At 32.4% G+C, this 13,526-nt stretch overlaps 2 protein-coding genes across 2 annotated transcripts; one reads left to right on the top strand and one right to left on the bottom strand.

Moving 5' to 3' along the window:
• Positions 1-4,300: 4,300 nt before the first annotated feature.
• Positions 4,301-6,212, top strand: LOC125822384 (probable pectinesterase/pectinesterase inhibitor 46). The gene is made up of 2 exons (XM_049501778.1): positions 4,301-5,334; positions 5,533-6,212. Exons 1-2 carry the CDS (start codon positions 4,302-4,304, stop codon positions 6,210-6,212), a joined length of 1,713 nt encoding a protein of 570 aa, XP_049357735.1. The 5' UTR covers position 4,301.
• Positions 6,213-6,775: 563 nt separating this feature from the next.
• LOC125821992 (40S ribosomal protein S15-like) lies at positions 6,776-9,318 on the bottom strand. The gene is made up of 4 exons (XM_049501366.1): positions 9,205-9,318; positions 8,960-9,105; positions 8,367-8,424; positions 6,776-7,176 (listed from the first exon to the last, which is right to left on the bottom strand). Exons 1-4 carry the CDS (start codon positions 9,205-9,207, stop codon positions 6,928-6,930), a joined length of 456 nt encoding a protein of 151 aa, XP_049357323.1. The 5' UTR covers positions 9,208-9,318; the 3' UTR covers positions 6,776-6,927.
• Positions 9,319-13,526: the final 4,208 nt, after the last annotated feature.

Below are 13,526 nucleotides of genomic sequence, written 5' to 3' on the forward strand. Positions count from 1 at the left end.
GAAATATATATTATATATTAAAGGATCAACTTCATGCAATGGAAGAATTTGTTATTAGCAAATATATTTTAACTTATTTGATAAAAAATATATTCTTCCTCATTTAATAGATGTAAAATTTGAAAAGCTTTATTTTTTTCACAATCTTCATAGTACTAAAACAAACAATAATATTACGATTAAACAACATAGTAAATATAAAATTAATCAAAAATATTTAATTTTTAATGATCGCGCGAAGTGCGACCAAATTCTCTAGTTTAAAACAAAAAGGTAAAATTTAAATGGGTATACAATAGAATTCCTAGAAATCCAACTTGAAAAATTATGTTAAAAATGGAAAATAAAAAGTGAAATAAATTTAATTGAGAGTTATCCTTCGTCTGTCCCATTTTATGTGACACTTTTTATTTCTCGAGAATCAAATAGTTTAAGTTTGATCATAAATTTGCGTATGATATCTTCAATTTTTTTAAAATGAAATTTATATATCTATAAACTACGTAAAAATCAAAATATTATAATTAATAATAATTAATAATTCAAAATATTTTAAAGATCTATGAAAGATTTAAGATCAAAGATAAACTAAAGAGAGTAAAAGGGGAGAATGGAAAGTAGAAAAAAAGGAAAAAAACGAATATATAGAGAGAGAAACTGAGGAAAAAAAGTAAGAAAAGTAATTATTTATGTGAGTTGTTGTATATGTAGAAAGACATGTGTACAATTAATGAGCGACAATGAATTTTATAGTACAATTTGAAATGCTTTGTGTACAACTTTGTAGTGCCATGTTCGTCCTCTGAAGTCTCACTTCTAATAAGGAGAAATATAAATAAGAAGTATAAAATTAAGTTGAATAATTTTACAATATAACTTCTCAAAGTTGGATGATCTTTTGAGATATTTACTCGAAAATTAAGAGAAATTTAACGATTTTGAAATTATAAGACTGTAAGGGGAAAATGGATCAATTCATAGATAATATAAAAAGCATCTATGTGTTATACATAGTACATGTGTCTTTGTGATATGAGTGGGGGTAAGCTTAAGAAAATACATATTTGTCCTTGTTGGTCCTTCCTAACTCTCTACATAGTACATGTATCTTGATATGAGTGGGGAGTAGTACTTGTGTAATGAGGTGGGCCCCAATACAGTATAACTTGTATTATCTTTGGTACATCTATTTGATGTTGTGTTAATCCTTCTAACTCTCATTTCTAAATAAGAGTAATATATATATATATATATGCGCGTCAAAAAGACTAGTTTATGTCGTTAATAGAGTATATATATTAATATCTAGTAGACTAGTACTACCTTGACATTTTCTCAAACTCGAAAAAAGTCGTTACTGTTAGTTTTGTAAAAACCAACTAGATAGCAACTAGTTATTGTTATAGCTTATAAAACTGCTAATTAAACTAAATTAATTGTTAAAGTCAAACATTCTAAAATCTTTGTTAAACAAGAAAGTCACTTTCGACTATATTATATACTAATTTTGTCTTTTACTTATTTCAATGGGTTTCACCGATAAACATAATTTCTTTTTTACAGTTGAATTTTGATTTATAAATTTATAATGTTTGATATCATCTTATATTATCAAACTTAAATAATTTTTAAAATTTTGAATTCATCAACTTTACGGAAATTATAAACTTATGTGATGTTTGCTCTATCAAATTAACAAGTCTCAAATTAAATTCCTAAAATTTGGTCAAATATTTTATCCTCATTAAGTGGATAATCACAAACAAATTAGAATGGGGAGCAGAAATTTCTTGAAAATTTACTATATATAATTACTCAATTAATCAAATTGCATATGGAAAAATTCAACATATTAACTTAAGAGTTTTTCTTCGTTCTTCAAGAGATTTGGTCACTTTTTTCTGTTTTTTATTGGGTCCTTTTATGCTTTAATTAGTCATTTTCCTAATATTCGAGAATCGAGATGCGGTTGTAACTTGTAAGCATGCTTCATCGCGACAAGGGAAAAAAATAAAAATATTCCAACCTATTTGACTCCCAAAATTTGGAAATTTTCAAAATGTCTTGTTTGTGTCCATAATCACGCATAATAATTACACTCGCTAGTTAAATTTATATTATTTTTTTATTAAAAATACATATTTAAATATATCACATAATAATATATATTTCCTGACTATTATTTGGTGGACGGCAATAAACCTGTAGTTTTCCCTAAATTTCATAACAAACTGAAAGTCTGTTAATTTCATGATGCCTCAAGATTATATTGTTGTGTCAACCTAATATTTTAGTAACATTCTTTGGACTTACTTGTGTTGTTTCCACAACAACAAATTTAAAAAAAAATTATCGTAATTATTTTTGTGATAATAATATAATTATCGTTATTATTTTCATAATAATAATAAATATAAATATATATAATCAACCCTTTATATAAATATCGTGATTCTGAATATAGCTATCACTAAATTATTTGGTGTAGTGTTCATTTGCATACACATATTAATCTTTGGACTTATTGAAACCAATTTTATGGAGAATTATTCCTCAACGAAGATTCTCCATAGTTGGATACGCGCAGCAGATAAATAGTGTAAGTGCCATCGCACTATCTTTGGCTGCGGCTACTTCCATTCATGACATAATTTATTCTCTGAAATGAAACAAATATATATTTAGATTTGAAATAACTAGGTTGAAGATGCTAACTACAGAGCAACCTTTCTCAGATGACAAATTAATTGAAGCGAAATATATATAAGAGATACGAAAGAATAATAATGAGCGTGAAAATATTGAGATTTTCCAAAATGTTCCGATACATCGCGTCCCAATTTCGTACACATCCCTCAACGTCCCGATACATTGCATCTCGGTCTCGAATACGTCACTCAACATTCCGATACGTACGTTCCGACACATCGCGTAAAATGATGTATCCGAGAATAGGAGAGAGTAAAAATTTTTGTAATTTTTTTCAAATGATGAAAATTTTTAAAGATTATGATGAAATAAGTTGCGTACTTAGATAATTTTTCTTGTTTAATTCCATAAACGATTGTTGGATTGGGTCATATTTTAAGATCTAATTGAAATAGTATATGTTGCTAATTAATATTTTTGGCAAACCACAACACGGCAACACGGTCATCTCTACTACTAAGTTGTTACTATAATATACAATTCAAAATATACAACTATATTTTCCTAAACTTTTCCTTCTCCCCTTGCACAATATTTTACTTTTATACTAATTGAGAGTCCAATTGAGTTAGCTGACTAAAAATAACTGCAAACATCCATTATTGAAGAATACTTTTATGTACTATATTTAATTTTAAAAAATAAACAATTATGAGGCTTTGAATGAAAGTGTTAATGATAATAAAGAATTGATATGATGGTATAAATATGTTGATAAGTAGTTTTCCTTAATGTTAAAATGAATGAATAGATATCCTTACAGTTATTCAGGGAAAAAAAAAAATATAGAAGTAATCTTACACACAAACACCCAAAAAAAAAACAGAAAATACAGATAATTAAATGTTACAGAGCATGTTTTAGGAACAATATTTCAAAGATAACAAAAGATATAAAAGTTTGATCATAATAAAAGTGTTTATTATGGCTTATAGTTATAAAAAATAATTGTTGTATAAGCACTTTTGATGGTTATGAAACTCGTAGATAAATCAAAACATACATATAAATTAATTTGATCAGCTTATAAGCTTAGTCAAAAACGCGCTAAGTCTTTCGCTTCGCATTTTTTAAAGCCATTTTCAGTTAAACACCCCCTCCCTTCATCCCTCCCCCAGCAAATAGTCTCCTTGCTTTCTTTATAGTCCTATTTTATTTATTTTTTGATTTCCCACCTAGTTCAGTATTCACATTAGAGCCCGACTAAATATGGATTCATGCTAGAAAGTTCCACATTAGGGGTAAAGCTCTCCCTAATAAAGACAACTTTGTACTCAGGGGGGACTCAAACCCAAGACTCTGATTATAAATGAAGCCACCACAAGTCCACAAGACCACAACCCTTGTTGGTTTTATAGTCATATTATTACAAACCCCCCACCCCCTAAACATTCATAGAATTGAACTAGTCCATAACCAAAAAAAAATAAAAATGACTAGCTCCTTTGTTTTAATAGCCTCTTCTCCATATATAACCTTAATTCCCTAATTGTTATGCCTTGCACGTAAATCACAATAACTAATCCTATATAAACACCTTCCTTTCCTATTCCCAACAAAGAAAAACAAAAAAAAAAGTACTTATAAAAAAGATGGATTATCTTGATGTAAATAATCAAGAAAGTGTAGCTGCTAGAAAAAAATCAATCAAGAGGATCACTATTATTGCAATTTCCTCTATAGTATTTGTTGGTTGTGTTGTAGCTGCTATTGTTGGAATAACAACTAGCAAAAACAATGAAAAATCAAACACTCAAACCAATTCTTTTTCAGCAGCTATTAAGGCTGTTTGTGACATAACATTGTACCCTCAATCATGTTACAACAGCCTTGGTCCTCTAGCCACATCAAACAACCTTAAAGTTGAAGATATTTACAAATTATCAGTACAAGTTTCTGTGGATGAATTGTCAAGAGCATCGGATGAGTTCTTCAATTCGACAGAATTGAAGAACATTTCCGATCCTATGACTATTAAGGCCTTAGAGAGTTGTCATGATCTTCTATCACTTGCTTTGGATAGTCTGAATGACTCACTTTCTATACCAAACAAGTCGTTGCTCGAGGCTTTTACTGACCTCAAGACAACGTTGAGTGCAGCTGGAACTTATCAGCAAACATGTATCGATGGTTTTGGAAATATAACTAGTATTGCTAAACATAACCTTAAGAATTCGGGGGAGTATACGAGTAATAGCTTGGCTATTATTGATAACATTGATGAATCAGTTCAGAATTCAATGGACTCAATCAATTCCTTAGGTGGAATTGGAAGAAGACGTCGTCTTTTGATGGATTTTGATGGAGATTTTCCGAAGTGGATGAGTTCAAAAGATAGGAAACTGCTTCAATCTTCAAAAGGGGAAGTTTTGAATGTGGATGTTGTGGTGGCTAATGATGGGACTGGGCATTTTACCAATATTTTTGAAGCTCTTGATGTTGTGCCTGAGAAGAGTGATAAGAGGTTTGTGATATATGTGAAGACGGGTGTTTATGTTGAGAATGTTAGGGTTGAGAAGAATAAATGGAATGTTATGATGATTGGTGATGGCATGGATGCAACTATTGTTTCTGGCTCTCTTAACTTTATAGATGGCACTCCCACTTTCGAAACTGCAACTTTTGGTTAGTCTTATTTTACATGAAACATACACAAACTCTCTTTACTTTTCAATTTATCTGACATAGTTTGACTTAGCATTGACGGAGGTATGAGATATTGATTGTAGGAGAAATTAAGAGAGATAGGTAGACAAAAATGAAAAAACAAGTAATAGATGAAGCAAATTCTTATTTGTGTTTTCCATTTTTCTTCCTACGCAGCTGTGTTTGGCAAGGGATTTATCGCTCGTGACATGGGGTTCCGCAACACAGCAGGTGCAGCCAAGCATCAAGCAGTGGCTCTACTGTCAACTGCTGATCTCTCTGTTTTTTACCGCTGCAAATTTGACGCGTACCAAGACACACTCTACGCACACTCCAATCGCCAATTCTACAGAGAATGCAATATCTATGGCACAGTAGACTTCATATTTGGTAACTCAGCAGTTGTTTTCCAGAACTGCAACATACTGCCCAAGAAACCTATGCCTGGCCAACAGAACACCATCACAGCTCAAGGCAAAATTGACCCTAATCAGAACACAGGCATTTCTATTCATAATTGCACTGTTTGGCCATCAGCTAACCTTACTGGAGTGAGTACCTTCTTGGGTAGGCCATGGAAGAACTATTCCACGACCGTTTTCATGTATACGACAATAAATAGCTTTATTGATCCTAAAGGGTGGTTACCTTGGGTGGGTACAACAGCACCAGATACTATTTACTATGCTGAATATAGAAACTCTGGCGCTGGGGCTGTCACAAAAAATAGAGTCAACTGGAAGGGATTGAAATTGAATATTACCAGTAAAGAAGCTAGCAAGTTTTCAGTTACACAGTTGATACAGGGGGACAAATGGCTCCCATCAACTGGAGTCGCCTTCAAGAAGGATATCTGAGTGAGATGAATCTATGATTGAGTCTACATTTTATTTTTAACAATGATTGAGCTTTGTTTTCTGTTTAACACTTTCTTTGTACTGATGGGAGCTCCGGGAGGGGAAATTGATTTTACTTTTGAAGCTCAAAGAGCCCAAGAACATGTTATAGACACAGCATCAGCTAATTGCATTTTCTAATTTCACTACATGTTTGGTTGATTTGCGGTACAAAGCGTGAATTATTACATAGAGAGCCAGAGAGTAATAATATCAAGATAGAGAGCTTGAATCATGCAAAACAATGACACCACACCACCAAATAGAATAAACCAGGAGTGCTGACATTTTAATATATGCAGATTGATATATCATTTACCCTCTAAACCAAATATATTGAACTTACCAAAAGTACATATCAAAAATTACAACTAAACTTCCTTTTACACATGTTATACTTGTGACTAATTTTCCTTTAAAATGATTTTAGATAGCAGCACAGGATGTATGTAGTTTTTGAAACAGACTTAAATATTCAGACACACAAAGTAACACTTCAAAAAAAGCAAAATGGAACAAAAATCTAGATAAAGCACAATAATTGAAATGTTGCAATGTATCAGCAAATTACTAGTCTCAAACAAAGAACCATTCAGTATCCACTGTTCTCATCAAAATTGCAGTAAAACAAAAGTACTAGTATTACTAGAAAACATGAAGACAAGCTCTGGCTGAATCACTTCAATGGAATAAACCTTGAAGAGTGAGTAGCACCAATACCGGGCCTACCATGCTTGACAGGCTTGTATGAGATGGAGAACTCAGCTAAGTAGTGACTAATCATCTCAGGCTTGACCTCAATTTGATTGAAAGTTTTTCCATTGTAGATTCCAATAACACTTCCAATCATCTCAGGAACAATGATCATGTTCCTCAAATGTGTTCTCACAACCTCTGGCTTCTCACCAGGTGGGGCCTCACGTTTCTGTTTGAATATGAAAAAAAATGCATCAATGGAAAGACATGGATATAAACAACACGTCGTAGTGTAAAACATATAGTGATGATTACAATGTTGCAGCGAAGCCAAACTTGCAAACCATGAAACACTGGTTGCAAGCATTAAATCCTGTTTATTTCTGTAGGGAGAGGTGGATGCATGAGGAAAGTGGCATTCTGATGATAGGATTTGAACATCAGATGCCTTTCCTCCTTTCCCAAAAAAACTATAGTGAAGTAAAATTTCCCCATCACAATAAACTAGTTCACATTGACTAATATGTACAAGAAAAGAAACAGTACTACTTCATATAAATTCAGCAAAAGAATGTAATAAAACTACAATTTGAAATTCCAGTGGCAGAAGAAAGACAAAGCAAGTGTGGAAGAATGAAAATATAGGGCAATCCCGCCACTTTGGAAGCAAGTTGAGGCACCCAAAGTGGCCATGGAGACCCCAAAACATTATTGTGCGCCTACGCACTTAGTGCGCCACAAATAAAAACCTCACTCTGTGGAATACCACGCCACCTCTTAATTAACGAGGGAAGCGCTCGGCCTTAGGCGCCTAATTCTAAACATCACCAAGTACTATCAACATGTCAAGACTCAGAACCCAGAAAATCATTTAAAAGATTCATAATACTAATATTGTTCCTTTTTCTATATCAAACAAAAAATTTAAGCTTTGCCTAATATGACTTAGACAAACAGGCAAAACTCTGGAAGCTGAAATATTATACAATTCTGCAACTGGAAAAGCCAATAGGTCGTCAAAGATAATCAACAAAGATACAGGTAAACTAGATTGTCCATGCTCAGTAAGAAGTTGCAAACATCCACTTTGAGAAAAAGCATTATGAGGTACTAAAGTGCAGCTTTACATTTCAGCTGTCTTTTGACTCGTGATCTAAATTCACTACAGCATTGCAGTTACACTAATTGAGTTTTCTCCAAATTAATACACAAAAAAAAGGTGGACTTGGATGTTACTGAGGTCATGAAAAGTAAAAAGGCATATCATCATTCAAAATAAACTTTCATTCATCATCGAGGTCCACACAGTCCCTAATATATCTATTTCAAGTAATTCATTACCATAACTTAGCTGATACTTGACACGAAATAAATAATTAATTTTTTGAATAGGAGCTAAGGTAACATTATTTATCTTACCGCCTTGCGGAGCTTCTTGATCAAAGCCATAGGCTTCCTCTTCAAACCCCTCTGGAACCTATCACAATAAAATTCAAGATGAGTCATTTTTCATGAACAAGAAAATTAACTACATATTAAAATATGAGCTTATACATAGGAAAAAATTATGTACAATCACTATATCCATAATGTGTTCGGGTTCAGATACTTTATGTTTTGATATACCGTGAAACTATTTTGAGGGTAAAAATCCTATTATTTGACTGCATTTTGCAGGTGGATTTAAATATATATTTATAATATAGAATTAATGACTTGCTTCAAAAATTAGCATCAGTGTTCCAATTCAAATCAAATTTAATGAAAATGCTGGCAATCATTCACTTTTTGGGGAAGATTAACATATCAATTGCAATATATGTTTTTGCCCCATTTATAACCCTAGTTACAAGTTCTTCAATAACACAGCACCAATGACAATGTTAACTTAAACTCGTGAACAGATTTACATAGAAGAAGCTCAAGGTATTAAAATTCCACACTAATACATGTTCTTACAAATCAAATCAATAGCAATTTAACAGCATACATTTGCAAAAGGAGTTAGATACCTTCTGCGAGGACGAGCAGGGAAAAGCTTAACAAGCTCATCAGTAGACATGTCGAGAAGAGAATCCAGATCTACTCCTCTGTAGCTGAACTTCTTGAACGTTCTCTTCCTTGGCTGTCCGGTAGCAACATCAGCTTCAACTTCCGCCTATCAACCAGAAGAAAAAAAAAACATCGACAAACTGTTAGATACAAGAAATAATGAAAGTAGAAGCGTATTGGTTACACATTTTGAGAGAGAAATTACCATGGCTTCGAGAATGAATTGGCTGCTAAGCACTTAAGGAAGTGACTGCGGCTAGGGTTTTGGGGACGACGATGAAAGAAGGGTAAATGAGAAGTGAGAAGGATATATAAGAAAGGGTGTAGGGTTGGAATTATTTTGATGGGCTGGGTTGAGATATGGGCCTGATGGGAAACCTCTTAATGGGCCAGTAGCCATATAAGTGGCAGAGTTTATTTTGATTTAATTCTAAACTTTTTTTTTGTTGGTATTTTGGTAGGTTTCACTTTCAATTTTGTTGGAACTTATATTATTTATCATATATTTGAGTTTAGTTATGTTTAAACAAGCTATCATGAAATTTCAATGGGTTTATTTAACTTGTATTTTTTTTTTACAATATTGAACTTGTATTCAATTATTAAAAAAATATGTATCTACTTGTTACGAAGTAATTAAAAACATGTGATATCTAAAATTACATATGATCAAAGGTGAATTTAGAATTTTTGAGAAGACATGTGTACTATTACGGAGATGTGAAACAATTCACGCGAGTCTGATAACCTCCCTAAATACGCCTTTTCATATGGTTGAAGTTTAATTTTGCCTAGAGTTGCAGCAAATATGACTAAAGATTATTTATTTTATTTTTAAAAAAAGGGATTGAACTTCAATCATGTAGAACTTTAGGCACAACACATGTAAAATTGTTTTAAAATAGATAAGTTTGTAATTATTTATGCACTATATGTATAACTTAAATGACGATTTCAAGTCGAATATTTGTGCACTTTGACCCAAGTTATTGATCAAACAAAAATAACAACAATAACATATTTAGTGAAATCCCATTAAATAGAGCTTAACAAAAAAGTGTATGCATACCTTACTGTTAGGTCGTGAAGATAGGGAGATTGTTTCTAAAAGACAAATAATATCATTTTTGAATAATCAAACAAAGAAACATATTAAAAAGTATTAAGTACCATATCATTTTTGAAAATAATAAATCAAATTTTAGAAATTGCCCAAAATTTTGATCCACATATCCCAATTCCCAACTAATGCGGTGCTCTATTCATTTTGGGATATCTCACCGTGTATGGTACAATTACTAAAGAAATAGGAGGATAAAAAATCACAAGAATAATGTTACAATTATTAGTATGAAAAAAATAACTAAAACAACATTCAACAACTATCTATTAGTCTTTTGCCATTATTTGTGTCCTAATAGCCCTATATCTAAGGTCACGTTCTTAGTAAGTTGGAGTATTCTCATATTTTATCTAATCACATTTCTTTAGTACTTTTTGGACTTACATCCACCTCTCTTGAAATCATCTATAGACATTAGATATCATCTCACAGTTTCACACTGAGACATCCGTGCATCTCCTCTCCATATGCTAGAACAATCTCAAACTCATTTCACACATCTTATCCTACATTCATGCCACTTTCATTGAATATCCTAATTTTAATCATATTTCGCTAGTAAGCCCACACATCAATCTCGACATCTTTCTTTTCGTAATCTTCATTATCTAAATATAAGAGTCCTATACGAATCAACACTTTATCTCATATAACATAATTGGTCTAACCCACTCTGTAAAATTTGTCTCAGTTTCAAGATATTTTTTTCCTACTATCACTATTATTATACGTATTAAAGTTATTTTCTTATATTTTATACGTAAAGCACTAATGAAAGAAGATAAAAGAAAAATGGATCAAATTGGTGGGATAGTTGGAGGAGGAGATGCACTTTGCCATTTATCTGAACTTTGAGTCATAATAGCATTTTCTAAAATTCAAAGGGACCTGAATGATAAATTCGAATATTTGATCTTGTTCCTAAAATAGGCATCGTGCTTGTTCACTGCTTCGCCATTCTCAGTGGAGCTGTTCGTATTGCAGGTATGTAATCTTGGCTCCTCCTATTATTGATGTATTTTTCCTTTTGTTAAAATTGCTAATGATTCACTGTTCAAGTTTGTGTACATTGATTCATATAATTGAGGAAACAACAGGAAAATTGTGCTATAATTTGGTGCTTATCTGGTTCTTGAATTTGAATCTGATAATTTAACTGGGTTTTCTTTGTTTCTTTCTTTTATTTGTTCATTTTACCTGAGCAGCCCCTTTACGGTTCTTCTGTCCCTTTTACTTTCTATTTCTAGTTTTTGTTCCTTTTTGTGATTTGGGGATTTTGGTAATTCTGAAGAAAAAGAAATTGCATAGCCTATACTTTAGTTCATTAGTTTTTTCTTACAAATTAGACGAAATAATATGAAAGAAGGGTAACCGAGAGCCTACTTATTCTATAAAATTTCATACTTTTTCGAAAAAAATATATTTTTAACCTAGATTGATTCTTTTCGAAGTGTACAACACGAACTCTTTGTTAGAATCCTACATTGGTTGAAGGTATGAATTGTTATATGATTTTGGACAATGGGCATTTCAGTGAGCTATTCTTTGGGTTGAGTTAGGTCCTAGGTTCATTTTTCTCATCAACGCAGAATGATCTCGAACGAAATGAGCAGGGAATGATTTTGAAGAAGGTGAATTGGAGATGTGTTGCACTGCTCAGCCTATTTGGGAAGTGGTAATAAGATTCTCAAGAACCTAGAAGAGGGGCAACACAAATGTTTGGAACTAATATTCTAGGAGAAGATGTTTTCAGATCATCTAATGAGTCACGTGGAATGTAGTTGGTGTAGGAAAATGGAACTAATTTTAATGTTAAACTTATACTTGTATGCTAGTAGTAATACAAAATATTGCTTTACGACATGATGATTTAAAAGTCTTCGGAAGGGGTCTAAACTATAGTGCTTTAGAAAGATTCCTGTTGTTGGATTGCATAGAAGTAATGCATATTATCGTTGGATAATAAGCTCAACAAAGATGTTTGTTACGTAGTATATTGTTGTCACTGCGAGTGAGAAGTTAGGTAAGCATATTACTTTTTTGGGTGATAGATTTGAGACTTGAAAGTTTTAAGAATCTGACTAGCATTTTGGGTGGAAGGCTAGAGAAAATAAGGTCCTTATTCGATTGAGGCGGCATGCTAGAAGTTGTATAGATTACAACCACTTTCCTACCAGAGGACTTAGCTCAGCTAGTGAACTAATTATCAACCACTCACTTTTGATATTATGATGGTTCACCACCATCCATCAAGTGTGTTATTGACTTGAGTTAAATCCTACAATCAGTGAGTTCAACTCAGAGAAGAGCTACAACACTTCTAAGGTGGAGATTATTGTTATGAGTGGGATTATAGTGGAAAGAAGATTCACAATGGAAATAATGTTTATTATTCTGAGGAAGCATGCAGTAGACTAACACTCCCCCTTTTATGTTTTCTTCTTTGGTTCAGAACGTGTGAAAATGATCTTGATTGGGGACTTAAGTTTGCAGCAGTGTTTTGAAAAACAAAAGCACAAGGAAGTTATGCCTGAAGTTGTGAGGTGAATGCATTTTGAGGATAGATCTTCTAAGTGTATTGAATTGATAAATGTGATCTATAAGTACATAATTGATTGGAAATAGAAGGGGAAAGACTAGATGTTGTGGTTGACTAGAATATCATATATGAACACCACTTATTTGAAAAAAAGAAGAAGAAAGAATACCATATACGAGCACCACAGGAGTTATCAGCGGAGAATCTACTCTAAAAAGAGAATGACGGAGAGGTAGGGACTTGAAGATCTTGGGCTTTATCAATGAGTTTGTTCATACCTCTAAATATAATTAAGCTAGACAAACCAAATGAGCTTTAGGTCTGTACTAAAAAGTGGGGGCTTAAGATGTCATGTAATTCATCAATAAAAATATGAAGAGGCACCAAACAGTAAATAATAAGTGCCAAAAGGTAAAATTGTAAAAGGTGAATTTCTCACCCTAAAACCACAAATAAGGAATACATCGTATGAAAAAAAGCATGACTATAAGCAGAAAATGTCCTCATTGATGCTCAACTAGTGTTAGAGTTTGGATTTGACTATGACTTGGATCTCAAGATTGGATGTCCATGTTGTTGACCTTACCTAGTGTCTCAACTAGAAGGCTGGCCAAGTCCTTTTCATACTCGGATAGCTATATTTTTATAATAGTGATAAATCAAGTACTTATTCTGTTTCAATTTATGTGTCTCACTTTCCTTTTTAGTTTGTCTAAAAAGGAATGCCACTTTCTATATTTAGTAGGTCCGGCATTTGACTAGCACTAAGTTTAAGAATTTAAGTAAGACTTTTGAAAACTTATGATCTAAAACAAGCCATTAACTTTGTATGACTATAAATCAACTTATTAAGGGTAAAATAGAA

The sequence above is a fragment of the Solanum verrucosum genome, unplaced genomic scaffold (genome assembly GCF_900185275.1).
Source record: "Solanum verrucosum unplaced genomic scaffold, falcon-dt-bn FXZP01000103.1, whole genome shotgun sequence".
Taxonomy (NCBI): Eukaryota; Viridiplantae; Streptophyta; class Magnoliopsida; order Solanales; family Solanaceae; genus Solanum; species Solanum verrucosum.

What these genes read in the sequence shown, in the direction of transcription:
- LOC125822384 (XM_049501778.1), top strand. Translation starts at nt 4,302, where the DNA reads ATGGATTATCTTGATGTAAATAATCAAGAAAGTGTAGCTGCTAGAAAA. An exon ending in TTTCGAAACTGCAACTTTTG is followed by an intron (nt 5,335 to 5,532) that starts GTTAGTCTTATT and finishes CTTCCTACGCAG; the next exon opens with CTGTGTTTGGCAAGGGATTT.
- LOC125821992 (XM_049501366.1), bottom strand. An exon ending in CCTGCTCGTCCTCGCAGAAG is followed by an intron (nt 8,425 to 8,959) that starts GTATCTAACTCC and finishes TTATTGTGATAG; the next exon opens with GTTCCAGAGGGGTTTGAAGA. An exon ending in TCAAGAAGCTCCGCAAGGCG is followed by an intron (nt 7,177 to 8,366) that starts GTAAGATAAATA and finishes ATATTCAAACAG; the next exon opens with AAACGTGAGGCCCCACCTGG.